This window comes from Vipera berus, assembly GCF_964194415.1.
Source record: "Vipera berus genome assembly, chromosome: 1".
Lineage (NCBI taxonomy): Eukaryota > Metazoa > Chordata > Lepidosauria > Squamata > Viperidae > Vipera > Vipera berus.
The window spans coordinates 23,614,722-23,635,429 of record NC_138202.1 but is presented as its reverse complement, the minus strand read 5'-3'; the positions used below and the strand labels follow the sequence as shown (position 1 = coordinate 23,635,429).

At 40.1% G+C, this 20,708-nt stretch overlaps 1 protein-coding gene across 1 annotated transcript in view; it reads left to right on the top strand.

The window, feature by feature from the left end:
- The window catches only part of TRIM9 (tripartite motif containing 9), a gene marked incomplete at both ends in the record, with an annotated part of 64,635 nt that extends 46,641 nt beyond the window's left edge, over positions 1 to 17,994 (top strand). Inside the window, 8 exons of the mRNA XM_081314960.1 lie at positions 539 to 696; positions 1,573 to 1,711; positions 4,678 to 4,866; positions 10,667 to 10,702; positions 12,033 to 12,056; positions 13,475 to 13,778; positions 15,268 to 15,430; positions 17,932 to 17,994. Coding sequence (XP_081171086.1) covers positions 539 to 696; positions 1,573 to 1,711; positions 4,678 to 4,866; positions 10,667 to 10,702; positions 12,033 to 12,056; positions 13,475 to 13,778; positions 15,268 to 15,430; positions 17,932 to 17,994 — 1,076 coding nt within the window. The remainder of the gene's footprint in view (positions 1 to 538; positions 697 to 1,572; positions 1,712 to 4,677; positions 4,867 to 10,666; positions 10,703 to 12,032; positions 12,057 to 13,474; positions 13,779 to 15,267; positions 15,431 to 17,931) is intronic.
- Between the last annotated feature and the right edge of the window lie 2,714 nt (positions 17,995 to 20,708).

Sequence of the window (20,708 nt, the reverse complement as noted above, 5' to 3'; positions counted from 1 at the left end):
CACAATGAACCACAACAGGCAGGGCTGCCAAGTAAAGAAATGTTGAAAACTGTCTTCAAACATGCTTTGAATTAACAATCTAATAATAAAAAAACTTCTTTAAAAATTAGAAAATAAAAGTAGGCTTTAGCTTCTTTTCTTAGAATCAACAAACAGGTTTCATGAACTTTTTGAGGCTGTTAATTTTTAGATTTGCTCTCAGACTAAAACATTTTAGCTGGGTTGGTGTTTGAGCCCAAATTCTTTAGCTCACAACTTGCTGGCTCATGGATGTTAGCCTCTTTCTTAACTTCCAAGATAGCCTTCAGAATGAGATTATTTCATGGGTTAGCCTTGTTCAATAAAGGCGTTCCAAAAGACGATATATAGACAGAGCTGGTGTTCTTCTGATGAAGTATTCTCATTGCATATCTTTGCTATTAAGTGAAATATTCTTGGATCTCTCCTCCAGGACCAAGCTAACTCTTGCAGAATCCAGAAGCCACAATTTGCATCTTGGCTGAAGGTAGAAGTCAGGGTTACACTAATTTCTGTTTAGCTTCCTCCCCAGTGCCAGCTCCACCAATCCTTCAACTGGAAGAATGTTGTACCCATAACAACAGTGCCACATTGTCATGGAAGCAGCCACCTCTATCCACAGTGCAGGTGGAAGGATACATCTTGGAACTGGATGATGGGAATGGTGGTCAGTTCAGGGTAAGCATTTAATAAAGAAAAGTGAGGTGAGTGTGGAAAGGAATTGGCTACCTGATGAACAAACCTGATCGAACAATGCTTGAGCTGAAGCTATGTTTTTCAAACATGGCAATTTTTAAGATGTGGAGACTTCAACTCCCAGAATTCCCCAGCCAGCATCTCAGGTTAAGGTTCATACATCTTAAAGTTGCCAAGTTTGAAAAACACTGAGCTAGAGACTTGTGGGCTCATAGCCTACATTCACAACTGCTATGCTACGAAAAATATGCGTGCAATAAGAGCCATTATTTTTTAGGTTAATTCTAAACAACTGTGGAACACATTTGTGATTAGCAAAAAATAGTCAGCATACATGGGTATAACCATCTGTTACTAAGGTTGCATGGGAGGAAGACTTTGTCACTTAGGGATTCAAAATTGGTAAGGAAAATCTACATTATCTGCAACCCCCAAATCCTTTAGGTGTGGCCTTCCAGAGCTCTTCCCAAAATTGCCAACAAATCATATTGTAAAATACTTTACTCTGCTTGGAGTATTTATATTACTTGTACTTTTGGATCCCCTTCTTTGTATGGGTTCCATCACTTTTTGGGGGTGTAGCCTCTGGCATCACATTCATACTCCAAGTGTCACCTTTGACCTGGAAAAAATAGCTGACCTGTGATGTAGAAATCTAATTCAGCCTTCTGCTCACAGAGAGCTAGCAAGTTAGGGGAGGCTAGTTATTTCCAAATTTAAGAATGGCATATTGGGAAACGTGAGAAGTCTGGCTGCTATTTGGAAGAATTATTACCAGGCAGAGAAGTCAGAGCTTGACAAATTGGAAAAGAGGTAATCTGACCCACTACAAGGCAATTTTGTCTGTCTGGTGTTTAGGAGGTTTACGTTGGGAAGGAGACAATGTGTACTGTGGATGGTCTGCACTTCAACAGCACCTACAGTGCTCGGGTAAAAGCTTTCAACAAGACAGGGGTCAGCCCCTACAGCAAGACATTGGTCCTGCAGACTTCAGAGGGTAAGTTCTGATTGGAAAGCTTTTCGAGGGAACAGAATATATGTAGCTCAGGGTTGAATGATCGAATCTTTGGTGCTCTCTGAGCTTGTTTTTTTGCTTGCAGACATTTCATTACCCAATTAGGTAACTTCATCAGTGCAAGTGCACCTGGGGTTTTTGAAAGAATTTTCTCATGGAGTATAACTTTTCGGTATGTGCACCTAAGGAAACAAGGAGATATTGCCCATCTTAGCACTGCCTGTTTAAACCACATTTCTTATTCCATTTGCCAGGTTGGAGTCTCATTTCGTCCAATCCCAGAATTAGCAGAGAAAGAATGAAAGTTGGTCAAGGGATACTTTTTTGCTCATTCTTAAGATAAACTGCAAAAGCACTTCGGGGAGGGGCTCATGAACTGGATATGCCAAAATTCATAGAGGGTTTGTGTCTGTACGTGTGTTTGTTTTAATTCTTGGACTTCTCTTTAACTTCTCCCTGGCCTTTCTTGTACCTTGGCAGCCTCTTGTGCCTTCGTTTCTACTTACATAATAATAATTTGGTTAATTGCTTGGTATTTGAATTATGAAACTCCATCAGAAAGCACAAAATATAATATAGAGCAGTCTTTCCTAAGCTGGTGTCCTCCATATGTGTTAAATTAGGATAATATCTGTATAAAAACCTGTTGCACAAAGATTTATATTTCAAAATGTGGGCAAGTGTCAAACATAGAGCTTTTATAGGAAAAAAAGCAATGTGGGTTTCTTATTGTCAATCTCAACATTTTCTTGATATCTAGAAAAGAGAAGATGTATTGTGTAAGAGTCTTCTGCATTGTAACAAACCTAACAAATTAAATGAATATGTTAAATATAAAGTATTTTAAGAGAGAGATGCTGAAGTATTTCAGTGTTGTTGAAGCAAATTATCATTTTTTCCTTCCATTGTTTAGCCATACAATCTCTTCCTATTTTATTACTTAGGAGACATTCCCAAATGTGAATTGTTAAAACATAAAATACTTTAAGGATTACTCTTTACTAAAACTAAACCTCATTTATATCTGTTCTAAATAATTTTTACAACTTTGAAACTATGTTGTCCCATTTTCTTCCAGAATAGGCTTAAGCCTTATTCTATAAACCAGGTACAGCATTTCCACATTATAAGATCCATTTCTCTTGCAGTCTGATAGTTGCTTTCCTAAGGACAGAGGACATGGTGCATCAATTAAATGTCAACAATATATTTACCACATGCTCTATTATTGGTCCATTTTCTCAGTTATTGATAGCACTACTCTGTGGTTTTCACTCCCCTATCTTGTTCTAGCTTGGTTATAAATTGATAGGTGGGAAAATCTGTTTTGAAATAGACAGGGTCAGTGGTTTAAAAACAGGTAAGATGAACCTGGTAATATCAGCTGTTTCAGGACCTCAGACAGCTCCATGGCATGCAGACATTGCTCCAGTAGTGCTGTTTGTGAACTAATACTGTAACTGCTACAATCCTTCAAGTAAAGTGGTGACTAATTTACACAGGAGAGGATTGTGATATGTAGGCATGAACAATAAATGATTGCCACTGTGGCCACTTGCCTTTAAGTCTGGGCTTTTGTAGTGATTCAAGCTCCTTACAGAAAACTTTGCGATTTCCTGATAAGTTTTTTTTTCCTATCTAACCTGGGAAATTGAGAAGGGTATCAGACAAGAAATGTCAGCCTGCAGCTATCAATAAACTGAACATGTGGGAATTCCTGATAACGAATGCTGAGCAGGAGAATACAGAGTATCTATCACAAACCTGGATTTTTTTTTTATTCAATTGTTTCGAGTTCTTGGACACTTGTGACTGTTTCCTTCCTTACTTGATCTGCTGTTTTGGACTGACCTGGTTCCACTCTGGTCATTTAAAGAACCCCATTCTTTCTATTGCTGCTGACATGTATTGGCTTGGTTAGGACATAGCACCCAGCCTTTTTTTTGGGGGGGGGGGGTATAGTGTGTTGTGTGAATCCAGCCATTTTAGCTTATTGAATATACTATACTTAAAGCAAACTATGGCTTGGTGAGAATCCAGACATTCAGCGATGCAACTAACGTATCTTTAATACATTAGTTGCAATAACAAAAACTACTTATAGTTCTTTTTGAAGAAAAGTGGAAAATGAGTGTTGAACAACTTTTGGAGAAAAGAAATGGAAATTACAAAACCTAGGCTTTTTTTTTAATAGAAATAGCAGGAACTGGAAAACCTACTAGAGATTTATATGGAAAGTAGTGGGGAAAAAACTAGTTAACTTTGCTACCTCTTCTGCAACATTTTAATATAGGTAGTCCTCGATTTATAACTATTTGTTTAGCAATCATCGGAAATTACACCAGCACTGGAAAAAGGACTTAGGACCACTCATTGCACTTAGGACCACTGCAGCATCCCATGGTCATGTGATCAAATTTTGGGTGCTTGTCAATTGGCATTTATTTATGATGGTGGCAGTGAGCCTGGTCATATGATCACCATTTCTGATCTTCCCAGCCAGCTTCTGACAAATCAATGGGGGAAGCTGGATTTGCTTAATGACATAACAACTGCAGTGATTTGCTTAACAACAATGGCAAAAAAAGGCTGTAAAACCAATCACGACTCACTTAACAAGCACCTTGTTTAGCAACGGAAATTCTTGTTCCAATTGCGATCATCAGTTGAGGACTGCTTGTACATCCAGGTTAATAGGGCGTGTGTGTGGAGAGTTCTCCTTCTCTTCATCTCTGCAGTTGCTCTGTAAGTACCCACTGGGGAGTTGGCATTTCTTCTTTTTTTTTGTTCTAGAATTGTAATCTTATTATTTAGAGCAGCAATCCCTCCTATCCCACTGCATTTATGCCAGTGGTAGTTGTGGTAGCTTGCTGGAAGTATGTCTATGTAATGGCATACCATTTTTTAACAGAGTTCTGACCTTGAGTTTGCCTTGATCTTACATTTAGACTCTGAACCTGAGGAGCAGGCCCTGACATTCCCAGTGCCTTTGGAAAGGCTGCCGCTGCGTAGATCAAGTCCTTTCTCTTCCACCCTTAACCTGCAAAACAGCTTTCCGGGGAGATCCTACTTTGAGCTAAGATCCTCGTCCCACCAAATGAGTTTGCACTCCTCTTTACAATCTCTGAATTCGGCCGGTGGGTGAGCCGAGCATGCTTAGCATTGCCTCATGAGCTGCGCTTCTGGGCATTTTTTGTTGTTGTTGTTGTTGTTTCAGGGTGTGGTTCTTCTTTTGTTGCTGTTTTGCTTTCGCTTTCCTTTTTGGATATTTTTTTTTGAGGGGTTCCCCTCTTCCTGCCCCCATCCTACCCATGACATCCACATGAAATGGGACAAAGTGTTCTATGTTGTCGGTGGCCTGCTGCTTTCCAACTGTGGAGAAGACTGATGATGTAGATGTGTGACATGTTTGTCTCTCTGTGACAAGGCTGTAGTACACTGAAATGCACTAGTGAGCAAGCAAGAAAAACCTCGCAGAACTAGTGCAATAGCTGCTTCTATCAGGCTGACTGTGTAAGCATGGATCTCTAGTTCACCATTTGTCTTCCATAGATTAAAGAAACTCCATTTTGCCACCCCCTTTACCACACACACACACACACACACACACACACACACACGTGCAAATTAGCCAGGTGCAAATTACATTTAGAATATATATTGATTCCAAAATGTACATTAGGTGACTGTATTAGGCAAATTTGGAGGTTACCAAAAATGTTCCAGATTTCTATTTTGCAGCCCCAGAGTTAGCTTAATAAATATTTTAACCTAATAGGGATTTTGGCATTTTTCTTACGGCTGATAACCTTTCCTTTTCTTACTGCGTGGCTTAGATCAGACATGTCAAACACAAGGCCCGGGGGCCAGATCCGGCCCGCGAAGTGGTTTCATGTGGCCCGCGAAGCCATCCTGGAAACAGTGAGGGAACGGCCCCCACTGCCTTGGCCCTGGCCCAGAGACCCTTCTCCTGCCAGAGACCCTCAGATCTGTCCCACTCCTGCCCAGGCTCCCATAGGCACCCTTGATGGGAATGATGTAGAGTTGGCCATGCCCACCCAGTAGGCTATACACACTCTAGCCACGCCCACCCAGTAGGCCACGCCCACCCAGGCCATACCCACCCGGCCCCTTGAGGGCAACCGCAATGCTGATGCGGCCCTCAATGAAATTGAGTTTGACACCCCTGGCTTAGATATACTAATGGATTTTAAGATAGCATTGAGATAAGATGATACAGAATTTATCGTTACTTAGTCATTCTCTTGATTTCTTGCACGGTTCCTCCTACCATATATAGGGTACCCATACATTTATTGTAAGTCACATGGATTGGACATAGATACCGAGTTGCTCCTGTCTCCTTTTTTCTGTAGATATTGATAGGCCCTATCTATGGGACATGTTTGAGAAGGTTGCCATTGGGAAAACTTTAGAAGAAGGGCAAGACTTGTTAACTTGGCTTTACTCAGAATCTGGAGTAGAAGAAAGATGTTGCTTTTATGTCTCCTCTGTTCCCACATGCCACGCCATGCCCCCACCCCCAAGAAGCCAATGAGAACCATTTATGGTTACAGCTGAAGTGCTGTCTAGTGGTGGGCATTAGATTATCTGCACAGACCTGTTTCTCAAATTATCCTTATAAGTTGAAGGTTTCATGGGAGAATAGTTTTGGTAGAAATGCATCTGCTGTGTCCAGATAACCTATCTTGATACATTCCCAAAAGTACAAGTACAAATATTTTTTTAAGAACTATTTTTGGTGAAATGCTTGGAATATGCTTTTTCTCTCCCCTGTAAATGGTTGGGGTTGCTAATACAGTACTTTCAGAGGGACCAGAAGGTAAGATCCAGTGAGATCAAGTGTGATCCACTTTTTATTGGTTAATTTCTGCTGAGTTTCTTTGCATCCAAAATAGTATTATGCATTGGGATGCAAATACATATGTGTTATTACACATACAAATTATTAAGCATTCAGTTATAAAGAAATCCATTCAACACTACTTTGAATCTATAAAAGAATCTTAGAAACAAAGACAATGTAAGCTTGGTAGGAAGAATTCACGTTATGTTCTTACCAGGGGGAAAAAAACTTCCTTTCTCTATTGCAATGGTTCCCCATAAGTGGTTCCCTGAAGGATATTACTGGCACTTTTAAAAATATGCCTGTTAAATGTAAACATGAATGAAATCAAAAGCATAGTTTGGTGATCAATATTCCCATTTTACATATGAGTCACAAATTTGATCAAGACACCCACCATGTTCAGGATAAAGCCAGACTCTGACTTAGTGCTATGTCACAAGGCAATGATGGACTATTACAGAAACATTTATTTACTTTATTTTTATTTATTTATCACATTTCTATATCATCCATCTCACCTAAGTGACTCACAGGTGTAGTAATAAACAGGTAATCATAACTATGCTAAGCAATAATATAATAACAGTAATTGTAAGTTACGATTTACATTTAATGTGTTGTATGAAATCAGTCAATTGTGATTTTTCCAATTTCTTATGGCATTGCAATTCACGGCAACAACCACAAAATGCTGGAGCAGACATTTTTCCAAGATATGCCAGCTTCTCACTGGCCTTGGACAACATTCAGTAAAACAAGCCCTAATAACTCTGGTTAAGATTTGATTAATTATAGGTGAGTACCTGGGATGGAGAGCTTAGCTGTCTTTTAAATTTTCCATGTGACAAACAGGAGGAACAGAGAGTGTTTGCACCAATGAACTTTCAGTCAGGCTATTTTTCAACATGATTTTAGTGTCCTTCAGGAAGGCCCTTAGATTTTGTTCTAAAATAAATTAATTGAATGGTCAGAAAGTATGAAGAGCATTTGAGGCACCTTCTTCCACTTCATACAGTTATCCTCTGCCATATAGTTCTTGTCAATTTCACCCCAATTCTTTTTATATGGGCCCCTTTATATACCAGATGTCAATTGCAAGATGTTAATAAAGTTGAGGTTACTGTCACATACTTATCCCAAATTGGTAAATATTTCAAGGAGATATCAAGCCTGGCAGTGAATGGAGAGAAGTTCCCTGCAGATGGGCTCCAGCATGAATCCGAAAGCTAGGAAGACAAAATGTCTGGTCCCGGTGACTGACCCAGATTGGATCCTGCAACATTATCCTGGGACACATGACAGTATATTCACCTTCGTTGGCTGAACTTGGAAAGAGTAATCAACTTACCATAGAACTAGGCAAAGGACTGTAATAAAAAGAGACAAAGGTAGAGTCATGCAATAACTGTTCTCAGCAGAGCTAGAAGAAAATCTACAATGAATTCATTGGGCCCAAGCCAGCAGAAGGCCGCCCTCTTTTCCAGACTTTCTATGCAGAACTAACACCCTTCTTTTTTTAAAAAAAATGCAGATCTTTCAAGCACAAACCCATGTATTCTGAAGTGTCAGCTGGACATTTTTTTTAGAAAGATACCTCTGTGGAAGCTAGATGTCCAGGATCCTCTCCAGTCCAAATCAAACTTGGCCATGAAAGGCAATGTCCAGCTTCTGAAGAAACCTAAAAGGGTCAATGAGGAATTCTTCAGGAATTGCTATATATCATATCCACAGCAAACAAAATGTGTCTAGAAAAATGGGAAAACATGAATTTAAATTGGGAATGAGATGAAGGCAGCCTAATCAGAATATGTTCTTTAAAAATATGTAGGAATCATACTGCAGCGCCAAATCCTGACGTTTATTTTCAATCTTTAGCAAGAGGTTGCCCAAGAAGGAAAGCAATTCTAGATATTGGCTCTGTGCTTTTGTCTGAAGTCATAACCTTCTGCTTGTTTCTGAGATGTGCAGCATTATTGGATTTTCCAGGGGTAAGCACGTAAAAATGCAAGTAGAAAAATAGGGACCACTACGGTGGGAAGGTAACAGCGTTCCGTGCGCCTTTGGCGTCTAGTCATGCCAGCCACATGACCACGGAGACGTCCTCAGACAAGCGCTGGCTCTTCGGCTTTGAAACAGAGATGAGCACTGGCCCCTAGAGTTGGAAATGACTAGCACGCATCTGCAGGGGAACCTTTACCTTTTATAACCTTTTAAGCCAGCAGGCACATTTGGAATGTTCAGAATATATTGTAGGGTCTACAGCAGCTCTGGAGACATGGGGGGTGCTTTCAACACTCAATGACTGTCACAATGAGTGGAAACAGTCATAAAACAAGAAAGGTGGGTAGGACAGGAAACCTCGTGGGCCCTAAGGGAAGAGCGTGTGGACAAATTGGATTCGCAATCATACTATTGAGGTTCCCAAGAAGCCATCAGTTCTTAATGTACTGTATGTACCGAGACTTAAGCAAGGTTGAGGTCCCTCTGTAGTTATGATTAGCTCTGCACAATAGCCAGTATCTTTTTTCTTTTCTTTTTCTTTCTGGATTCTCCTGTATCATTAGCTTACCCCATTACTGGCATCTTCCTGACATTGTCATCAATGAAGAACGTAGTTCTGACACATCTGTATATCTTCAAAGGAGGAATGATGTAGCATTTCAGTTGCTGGGCTACACCAGGGGTCACCACCTGGCCTTTGGTCTCTTTGTTATACTGTTTTCCCATTGTGCTTTTATGGGTTTTGCATCCCATTGCCTTGGCTTTCAGCATTTTCATACTTGAACGTTTTGATCTCTCGTCCAGTGTACAAAGTGTTAATGACTCTTTCTGTTTCCCTGTATGTGGAATTTATATATTTTGCAGGAGTCTAATATTAATGTGGGCACAAAGTTTGGAGGGGATAGGGTGGGAGGGCCTCATTCCCAAACTGAAAACGTGTGCTTCTGTTTGTACTATTTACGGACAAAATGTACTGTATAATATATGAGTTCTCAATTTTCCAAGCTGGTAAAAGTTCATAATGATTTAAAAGGCCTTATGGGATCCTTATAAACAGGGCTGTGTGCATTTTCCATATTCATGTGCAAAATTCTACAGCCGCATCTCTAATCACACATTTATGCAAACTAAATTATGTGTACAATTGCTTACATTATTGTACATTATTGTTTCCAAGTCTCGATGCTCAGGGGAAAAAAGTACATAAGAGTGATAGAGAAAAAGGTGGAACTCTTCCTAACTCTCTAACTGGAAAAGAAAATTAATGTGGGAGGGGGAGAAAGAGGAGGAAAGAAAAGCAGAAATTTCCAATACTGATATATTGAACTCCACTCTGTATTAAGAACATCTAACTCTGCAGCTCATTCCATCAGTTCAGCATCTCATTCCATCCTAGGGACATGCCAGATGCTTTGGGGAAGCCTTACAAGCAAAGCTTCAGCCATTTGGTGCTCTCATTCTCTAGCAATTGATACTCTGAGGTACGCTGCACACTGAATGTGGAAATGTCATTTTACATGGCTAATAATTTCCACTGATCCATTCCATCTTCACTGAACTAACAAAGCACAATGTGAAGACCAATTGTCTCGATTTTGCTCTGACCCTTACTCACTTCCAAAGGCCAACTGGGAATCCTGGATGTCCTGGTTCATGTGCGACATCCATAGGCCACCTCCTACTCCTGTGCAGATAGCTCTGTTTTTACAGCAGATCTTCAGCCTTTGGAGCAAATCTGGCAATTTGCTTGTACAGCAAGTCCCAGGGTTAAGAATACCCCATTTTAAGGATAGACCCATAGATAAGAATGGCGTCTATTGTAGAAAAATTAGAGTTAAAAATACCCAATAATTCAAGTTAAATACACAGTGGTTAAAGTTCATTATTTACACAGTATTAAAAATAATGCTGTTCTGGCTTATATACACATCCGACTTAAGGACAGGCCTTGGGAATGGAACCCATTCTTAAACTGGGGCTAGCTGATAAACGCAAGCACCCACTGTTGCCTGCGTCTGGTTGCAATTTCTTGGTGTCAGTGTGTGAAATGTAGTATCTCTTTATAGGTTTTGAGGCTCAGTCAGGACCTTTCTCCCAATTAGGCAAGTATATTTGTTCCACTTCAGTGATGTGGCCTTTATTCTGGTCTCTTGTTTATCCAGCTTTCTTGTTTGTACAAAGATCTCCATTCAGTCTAAGACAATGTCTGTTCTGCTATAGTGTGTGACCGTTCTGAGACAAGGGTGTTACTGCAGAATATTCCATGGAGGGGATTTCAAAGTGAGAGAGACTTGGAAGACCACAAGGGTTAGTTTGTTGAAGAGAGAGCCGGCATTAGGCTCCAATGGATACACAACTTAGTTAATACTCTCCCTCATTCAGTTCAGTGCCCAAAATGTCATGCATGCTTCCTACATACATTCTATGTACATTCCTACACTCTCCTATAATATACTAATAAGTTCCTGAATCCCCTTTTGGTGTCAGAGCCTCTCAGGAAGAGAGGATTTAGATCCCTACAGATTTGAGGCTTTTCTACTGATTAGGTCATCTCTAAGTGAGATATTCAAAATAGTAGCTCAGAGTGGAGAGCACCAATCCAAACACACAGGTAGAGGGAAATGTATGGCACAAGGGCTGTGGAATTCTACACTGAAAAGCCAACACAATTAGCAAACAAAATGGGCTTCCAAAGGGAGCATAGGCAGGGCATTCCAAGTCTATGAGATGCAATCTGTGAAATGCATCTGTTTCATACTAAGTTTGCAGACTGGAGGTTTATGTAGGGCTGGGGAAAAGTTGTGATCAGCTGTAACACACCAAGAAAAAGTAACATCTCAAGCCTCAAGAAGCCAGTGGCTTGCCATCAAGATTCAATAGCTCAAGGTTCCTTTCCAACACCTGACCCCACTTTTAGCCAATGAACATGGCTACAAATGGTGGACTTTTACCCCCTATTGACTCAAAAGCAGTCCAGAAGGAATGACTGATTGAGTTATTAAACCAGGTTCCATGAACTTGGATTCAGCTATTGCAATAAAGAAGTTGAGGGCTGAATATTCTTTTTACTGAATCATATGGAAACTGAGGAATGTTCAATTCCCATTTGGTTCTGAAAGAGTTTTTGGAAAGGCAGGTGATCCAAACCAAAGAAAAATCCATTCTGGTTTAGGTTGACTTGCTCATACCTTTCCCTTCCCATCTGTACAGCTATGTGGTCCTCATTGTTCCTTTTGTATAATTACATAAAGATTTTGTTATCCCCCAAGTGATGGAACAGCTCTGGAAGCAGAGCTAAGTAAGAGAGAAATGCAGTTAACCTCCATGTGTGAATATTGCAAAGATCATAATTGGAAGTTTTGATCTGTGTATAATTGCCAGTTTTACTTATCATTTATTCTCCTTCATGCATTCCACTTGGAATGACAACAGTTGATATTAAAAAAATGGTAGCAGGTATGAGCTCTCTTGGGTGCATGGGGAACATGTGTGTGTACATGTGTGTATAGGCAAACTGCATTGATTGGCATTGACAGGATATGTGTGTTTATCTTACATGTTTGTGGCATGACACCAAGAATTATGTTCCTCTTGTGTTGTAGACAAGGTGGTGTCTTTCACATATGCAGGTGGAATATGCTAGGTAGCTACATAAAAGTTCCATAGGAAGGCAGTTATAAGGAGGAAAGGTGGCCAGGTGTGTTAAGATCTCTCTTAAGATTTCTCCTTTGTATTTCACTCTGATAACTACCTTCCTCTGCCTTCTCATTTTGCAATACATATCTCCAGTTCTGGCCCACTGATTGACATGCATGAAATAAATATATAGTAGCTGCAAATAAGGAAATTATATGAGATGTTTCTATATTGTTTGACAAGACATAGAAATTGCTTTAGGATATGGCATTTTCATTTCTGACATTTGCTTGGCTCATCACCATCTGAAGTCTTGCCAGATTTAAAATATTGATTGTCTTTCCTGTTGCCACTTAAAAAAGGCCTTTAAAATTTCAGAATAGAATAACAGTCAATATTTTTGCAAAGACTCAACCCTGAGTAAAATGGTGTTGTTTTTGTGCTTTTGCTCATTTTCTCACAAAATGCATGAAAGGCTGATTTATGAATTTACAAAGCCTGATTTAATTTGGTTATCTGCAATATAGTATATCCATGTGTTTGTGACCCCGTCTAAAACCATTAGCTGAATATTAGGCTAAATCTCCAGTTTAACAGTGGGGCCAATGTTAGAGATGATGTGTTTGGGATGCATTTTAATCTAGATTCCTACACTGAGCAAGGGGTTGAACGCAGTGGCCTAAATGGCCCCTTCCAACTCTAAAATCCATAGATCAAATCCTACCAGGTTGATTATTATGCATGTTAGCTCCAGGAATGCTAGTTTCCTGCTGCTATGTAATATCCTTCACATGGTGAATGGTATAATGTCTGGCTACATTCTTGGTCTTCCATTTCATTTCAGCTCTTCCATTCACTAAGCCTTAGGCTTTTTAGCAGAACTTTCTCCAAACAGACTACTGTTTCTCAACCTCAACAATTTTAAGATGGGTGGACTTCAACTCTTAGAATTCTGGGAGTCGAAGTCTGCATATCTTAAAGTTTCCAAGGTTGAAAAACATCAGAATAGACATTTTCCAACCTTCTTGCTTTTTAAGCCGACCCAGTTTGCCTCTGCCTCCCACATTTTGGATTTACTGCAGAAACACTCATCAAAACCCTCTTGAGGAGTCTTTACTGAATGCAGACCCAAATTCTTCCCCTGCATGGCAGCATGCAATGCTTTGGGTGGCAACTGTATGTCTCTGCCTATCATCAGATTCACACTGATAACTGTTCCACGCTTGTGTGCATTGCAGTGGCTTGGTTTTCCTTTGACCCCAGCACTGCTCACTCCGACATCATCTTCTCGAATGACAACCTGACAGTTACCTGCAACAGTTATGACGACCGGGTCGTGTTGGGCAAAACTGGCTTCTCCAAGGGGCTCCACTACTGGGAGTTATCCATCGATCGCTATGACAACCACCCAGATCCAGCTTTTGGGGTTGCCCGAATGGATGTTCTCAAAGATGTCATGCTAGGGAAAGATGACAAGGCTTGGGCCATGTATGTGGATAATAACCGAAGCTGGTTCATGCATAACAACTCACATACCAACAGGTACCTCCCTCCAAATTGGTTCCATTGTTCTTGTTTTATCCATTTGGAATCTTTTTAATTAAAATATCTGGAGATGAGGGACTACATTGTCTTCCTAAAAAGCATGCAACATTGTATTATTGAGCAGGAGAGTCCATCACATGCTAGACCAAATTGTTCTAACCAGACTGAAGTCAACAGCTTTAATGAATCGGGAGGAACTCTGTTCCCCAATCCACTTGATCCCTCCTGAATTGGGACATTCAAATTGGCATTTATAACATCACCATTTGCGACCTATAGTGAAAATGTTTCAGATCATTAGACAGTGTGCCAGAAGTTCCCCATCCTGAGGTAGAGGACAGAAAGGAAAGTAGTTTCCAATTCCAGGATTTTAAAGGGGAGCCAGGCTGTCAGATCCAGAATCCATTCTATGTGAAAGGAGCTTGATCTGACTTCCAAACCTTGGTGGTGAAGACTAAGGTATGCTCAGCCTGTTTTTATTTTCTTGAGCCAAAACTCCACTTGCAATAAAAATGCAACAAAGCTTATCCAACAGATAAGAGGTAATCTTTAAACAAAATTTTAGGCACTTAGCCCAGCAAAAGCTTGCTGGAATAAAATTGTCTTTCCTCATCTGATGAAAGATAGCTAGACTGGGGACACCCTAAACTCTATGAGATAAATAAGAATGTTTTAACTTTTTTCCCCACCCTTTTCCATATTTCTACCTTGGTGGGTAGATTGTCCCAGATGATTTTGTAAATGGATATATGAATCTTAAATATAATTTCCAGCCAGAATGATCTTCAGCTGATTTAGGACTGTAAATGTAATCACTAAAATTCTGAATTCAGTCTGAAGCAGCGCATAATATATCCCAACTAACATTTTACATTCTGGACCAAGTATCTGGACCAAAAGAACCAAAAGACTCTTCAAAAACAGGCCCAGTTGGAGGCCATTGTACAATTTTGATGTAACTAAGGCATATATTACCACAATCAATTCTAACTTGCTCAGGTACAATAGCCACTGTTTAGAAGTTCACTGAACAAGCCAGTGCTGAATCCTGTTCCAGATTCTTCAGCCTACCTACAGTGTAGTCATTAGACCAAAAACATTGGATTGTCTATTGGGCATCTAAGTAGATGGCATGTCTCTTTGTGGAGAATATATGTGTTCCTCTGCAAGTGGAACACATACATTTTCCACAAAAAGCCGTACCATCTAAAAGACCAACTTGGATTTGCTTGCAGGATGATCCCTCAAATGTCAACATGTAACAATGGTCAAGAACATTGAACTAGGATGGGGAAAGTGGGTTTATATCTTAATTGGACCATAAATCTCATTGGAAAAACTAGAGGCAATCATTATCTCTAAGTCTGACTTATCTCTCAGAACTGTTGTGAAAACTAAGTATACGGGTACCCATCTAACCTACCTTTAAGTTGGAAGAGGAGTAGTGTAAATTAAATAGATGCTAACTGGCATTTTTTTTCAAAAGGACTGAAGGAGGTATCACCAAAGGTGCCACTGTAGGCATATTGCTTGATTTGACCAGGAGGACCTTGACTTTCTCCATCAATGAAGATCAGCAAGGACCAGTGGCCTTCGAGAATCTGGAGGGCATATTCTTTCCTGCTGTCAGTCTCAACCGGAATGTGCAAGTAAGTATGGGTTGGGATCTGGCTGGTTGAGAAATGCCAGTTGGAAGTTGTGTCTTGATGTGTGATGTGGCAATGGGGGTAGACAGCTGTACAGAATGGCAGGAGTAAAATGCAGGGCTGAGGTAGATGACAAGGTATGCAAGAACGAATACTATAGTGGTGAGTTTATTGTGAACAGTGCTACGAAGCTGCATCTAGCCGATATTCTCCCACAATATCTATTTACTATAAGCCACCTAATACCATGTAAAAGTGAGATAGGAGGTAATATACATTGAGCATTTAAATAATAATTATTTGACAGGCAGTATGTTAGGGGCAATTAAAAAAAAACTAAATGGATGTAACATTTGTCTGTCTGGTGGCCAAAGAATTAAACTGAAAAAGTTAAACATTGGAAACTAGAAAAGAACGTGTGTAGTTCAGGATTAAACCATGGGTTCTTGATGCTCCTTGAGGTTGCTGATATTTGCTTGCCAACATTTCATTACCCAACTTGGGTAAATGTTGGCAAGCAAACAACCAAGTTCAGAAAACGCCAGGAAACCTAAATATTGAAAATTAGAAGAAAAATTTCAATTGTGGGACTTATTGAAGCAAAGTTGAACTCTCAGACTATGTGATCTGATACTCAGAATCCATTTCTCTATCATTTAGGGTTAGGGCAAAAAATGTCCTAAATTAAAAAAAATAATAGTAAAGGGGGGGGAAATCACCTTAACTTTGCTTTTTGACAGTCGTCATTTGTTTTGCAGCAAAGGGTAAATTGTATGTGGGAATGTCCTCAAAAGACAGGAAGAAGAACCACAGGCCTAGACAAGGGGTCTCATAAATCAAATCTGAGTCCAAAAGAGGATCAGTGACAAAAGAGCCTTAAAAAGGATCCTCCCTTGTTCTCATGGAAGTAAATGTGAGGGGGACAGAGATAGGTTTTCAGACTTGCAAGATTCTGTTAGTGTAAACTTACAATAAAATTACTCCTGGTTGTGCTTCTTGTCTGGACTACTTCGGAAGGATAACGTTAATCTTGCAAGTCTGAAAGTACCTCTCCCCTCCCTCATTTTACTCTCTTGAAAACAAGAGAGGGTCCTTTTTCAGATACTTTCACCACTTCTCCTTTTTTGGTCTAAACTAGCAGGGGTGTCAAACTCAATTTCATTGAGGCCCGCATCAGCATTGCGGTTGCCCTCAAGGGGCTGGGTGGGCGTGGCCTACTGGGTGGGCATGGCCTACTGGGTGGGCGTGGCTAAAGTGCGTATGGCCTACTGGGTGGGTGTGGCCAGCTCTACATCGTTCGCATCAAGGGTGCCTATGAGGGCCTGGGCAGGAGTGGGACAGATCTGAGGGTCTCTGGCAGGAGGAGGGTCTCTGGGCCAGCGCCAAGGCAGTGGGGGCCATTCCCTCACTGTTTCCAGGATGGCTTCACAGGCCACATGAAACCACTTCGCGGGCCAGATCCGGCCCCCGGGCCTTGTGTTTGACATGTCTGGTCTAAAGCAGGGGTAGGCAACCTCGGCTCTTTTATGACTCATGGACTTCAACTCCCAGAATTCCAGAGTCAGCACAACACAGCTGACTCAGGAATTCTGGGAGCTGAAGTCCATGAGTCATAAAAGAGCTGAGGTTGCCTACCACTGGTCTAAAGTTTTATCAGGCCACTGTCTTGGTTGCAAGTTGTTCCTCCTGTCTCCCAAGGTCAGTCCCACAGATCATTACATAAAAACATTTACCAACCCTGAACAGGAAGCCATTGATTTTTCCCACACTGCTCTCAGTAGCCATTAAATTTTGTAGATTATTAAACTTCAGTGGAGCATTCTGGGGATGGGAATGGGGAAATTAATCTCCCAATAGATATCTGGGATTATTATCCTTCTAAATTCTTCTCAGAACAGTGCTTTTGCAAATCTCCCACCCAAATTCAACTCGAAACAGTGTTCCATAATAATATAAGTCAGGAAGCTTGGAGGAGTGGGGCGTAAGAAAGCAGAGAGCTCCATGCTGCAAATGGTAAATTTACTCCGGACCAAAATAGTCTCCACCCCTACAAATTCCATCTCTTTGTCCATTTTATTTCCTAGGGCACCATTCGGCTTAAGACTACTTTTTGCTTTTTTGTGGAATTAAAAAAACTCTCTACAGTTGTAACTATGCATAATCCAGTAAAGGCCTCACTTAAAAAATATGGTCTTAATCTAGCCAAAGTTGGGCAGGATAAGAAAAAATTAAACACTAGTTTAGCTGGCTCCTTCAAAACCCATGGGGAGTTAAAGTGTCTTAGTTGTTTACATTTTGATATACAATTTAATATCTTCCCATTTAACTCTTAGTTTTGTACCAAATTATTATCAATTTGTTGTATACTTGTGACAATGTTTGTTTTTATGGATTTGAACACTGAAAGTTGGTTCTGCGAGCATAAAAACAAACAAACTAGCTAATTAAAAGTTGTTTTAAAATACCATCCAGGTTGCACACTCTCCAACTGTCCTTGGTTTCAGGTAACACTTCACACTGGCTTGCCGGTCCCAGACTTCTACAATGCACGGGGATCCCTGCAGTAGAGAAGCCCCATGCCTTTTTCTCAGGACACAACAAGAGAGCTGCACTAACCTTCTTCAAGAATTGACCTCACAGGAGCAAGAAGGAGAATATCTGGTCATCTGGCAATTCCAGAGCAGCAAAAAACATTTTTTTTTAAAAAAAAGCAAAGGGGTAGAAACTAAAGAAAATGAAGGACAAACCAGACTTTGCACCTCAACAAGGTGCAGCAATTGACCCCCCTCACCCCCTAGTTTCTCTAAATCCACATGCTGTGCGTGAGTTAGCTTTGCTATTTTTGCTTTTTGGTTGATCACAAAATTCCTGGACAATCTGAGGTATAACTCTTTTTTCCAGTTTGGTTTCATTCCTTGCCTGGGTTTTTCCTTTTCTTGAATGCGAATCAGACATCATGACATAGCAGATGTGGTTGAACCACTTTGACTCCTAGAGAAGTGATGGTTGTGTTCATATTGCTGTGGATTAAGTTCAAAAATGGCACACCAAACATTTATATGATTTGATGGCTTGCAAGAATTGCTCTCCCTGCGTCCAACTAACTTTATTTCCACCTTCTCCTCCTTTGCAGCCTTTCTCAATGAAGAATATCATCAAAAAGTATCAGATCTGGATTGCCATGTAGTTGGTGTTGTAGGGACAAATAATAAAAAAATATACCATAATGGAACCTCCACCCTTGTCATATTTGCATGCAATGTTGCAATGCAGTTGTGAAAGGGTGGAGTTTATATTGCGACACTACAGCAGATATCTTGTTTTGGCATCTTCCTGGTTCCCGGAAGTTATGGAAGCCTCTCCAAATATCATCATTAAATCCTTCTGAGACAATTGTATAAGCAGATGCCATCAAACATAGTGGTCATGAGATCACAGAATTAAATAAGAATTTGGTTTTAAAAAATGGCCCAAACCTCACAAGATTGCCAAATCTCATGAGACTAATTTGGAGCAGGAATGCCCAAATTTATTAATTTTTTATTGGCTTCTTTAAAAATAAATGTACATTGGTAGCCATGGCAGGGATGACTTGTGTCTTCTGATGGACTATCACTCCTCCTGAGATTAAATATTGAGAATCTATACATAAACTCCTGTAGAATTAATAGTTTTTAAAAGTCAGCGTTTCATTTTTCCAGTGGAAGCAAACAAGAAGAAGATCATATTATGTCCATAGAAATGGTAGGCAAGAACTTGTGTTGTAACAAAGAGAGCTCACAACATCCACACATTTATTAAAGGAATTTACTCTTCAATGTTAATTTATAGACCACTTTTTGGATCAGAACAATAGCCATTGCAGATCATCAGCAATGCAGAAAATGGGAAACTTAAGAGTTTTAATTTTAAACAACAGCAGGAACCTCTAGGGTACATGCAGTGAGACTGCCATGTTTGTTCCTTATTATAGCAACAACAATAGCAACAACATTTAGAGTTACATTACATTTTTTTTCTCTTGGATATCAATCTGGCTTATATAGGAATTCTTCTCTCACTTTATTTCCCATAAATAATAGGAGACAGGCTGAGCTGGGTACGTGGAAGATAAATGCAAAGTTGGCTCTAAATTTAAACCATGGTTGGTTTACCCAGTCAACCTTCTGAGATGGCAATTCCATCAGATACTCTTGATTCTCTTTTGTTCAAATAATCTAGTGCAGCTTTTTTAAATTTTTCCTTCCAGTCTTGTTGAAAGCAAGGGAGATGTAAACAATCTAGGATGCTTAGTTTGTATCAGTTTTGTCATATGAAAGAGGTCCAAAGTCAGATTTTCCTATATCATCATTACCACCACCACCACCACCACAAAATAATGGAGCCAAATGCAATACACCCCAGCTATGTTGCAGAATCAACATCCTGCTAGAGAAAACAAGTGAGCGTCATTCATAGATAGCCATTATCTACTACCAAACCATCCAAGATGGTTCTACCTCTCCATGGCAAGCTAACAGGGAAAACAGATGATTCAGAGAAGTTCAGCATATGATTGTGTCTGAAGAGCCCTGCTGAGCCATCAGCCTAACCTAGACCAAATGTTGCCAATCTTCTGTGCTCCGTGGTAGTTGGGAAACATGCGGTCACATGCGGAAAACACCATTTTGGAGAACCCTGTTCAAGACTCAGACTCCTGCAGAGGCAGCTGGGATTCTGGATGTTGACCCTTGCTTTGAATTCCTGGATGGTTTGCAAAGCAACCAACTTATGGCTTCCAACAGATGTCACTTACCACTTTGGGAAGATACAAAGATACATCCCTTTTGCTACTGTTATTGTTCTTAAACAAAGGGAAATTCCCTGATCATATAAACACAGAGCATTATTTCTTGACAATATTTCTAAATAAACTTTGGGGATGGGGGAAGTATCTCTTGAGGTGTTTTTCTGATTCTGTAAGCAAACTATTATATGGGTATGTCTTTCTCTTGATTGTACACTGGCACTTATCACGCGTCTTTTCTCCCAGACATAAACGTGAGCAGTTTGTTAGCCATTTTAGGTAACAGCTTTTTTTCATAGCTATAGTGAAAGTGTTGCATCTATTTAAAAAAAGAAAAAAAAGAGGGCATGCTGTATCAGAATGAGCACATGTTTGTGGCTAATGTACGGAAAGGCAAAGATTTCTCCTTTGTGTGTTCTTCTTTTCAAGAAATGAACTCTGCCATGGTAACATTTCAAGATTCCTAGCTGTGAAACCAGGCCAATTCACGTTGGG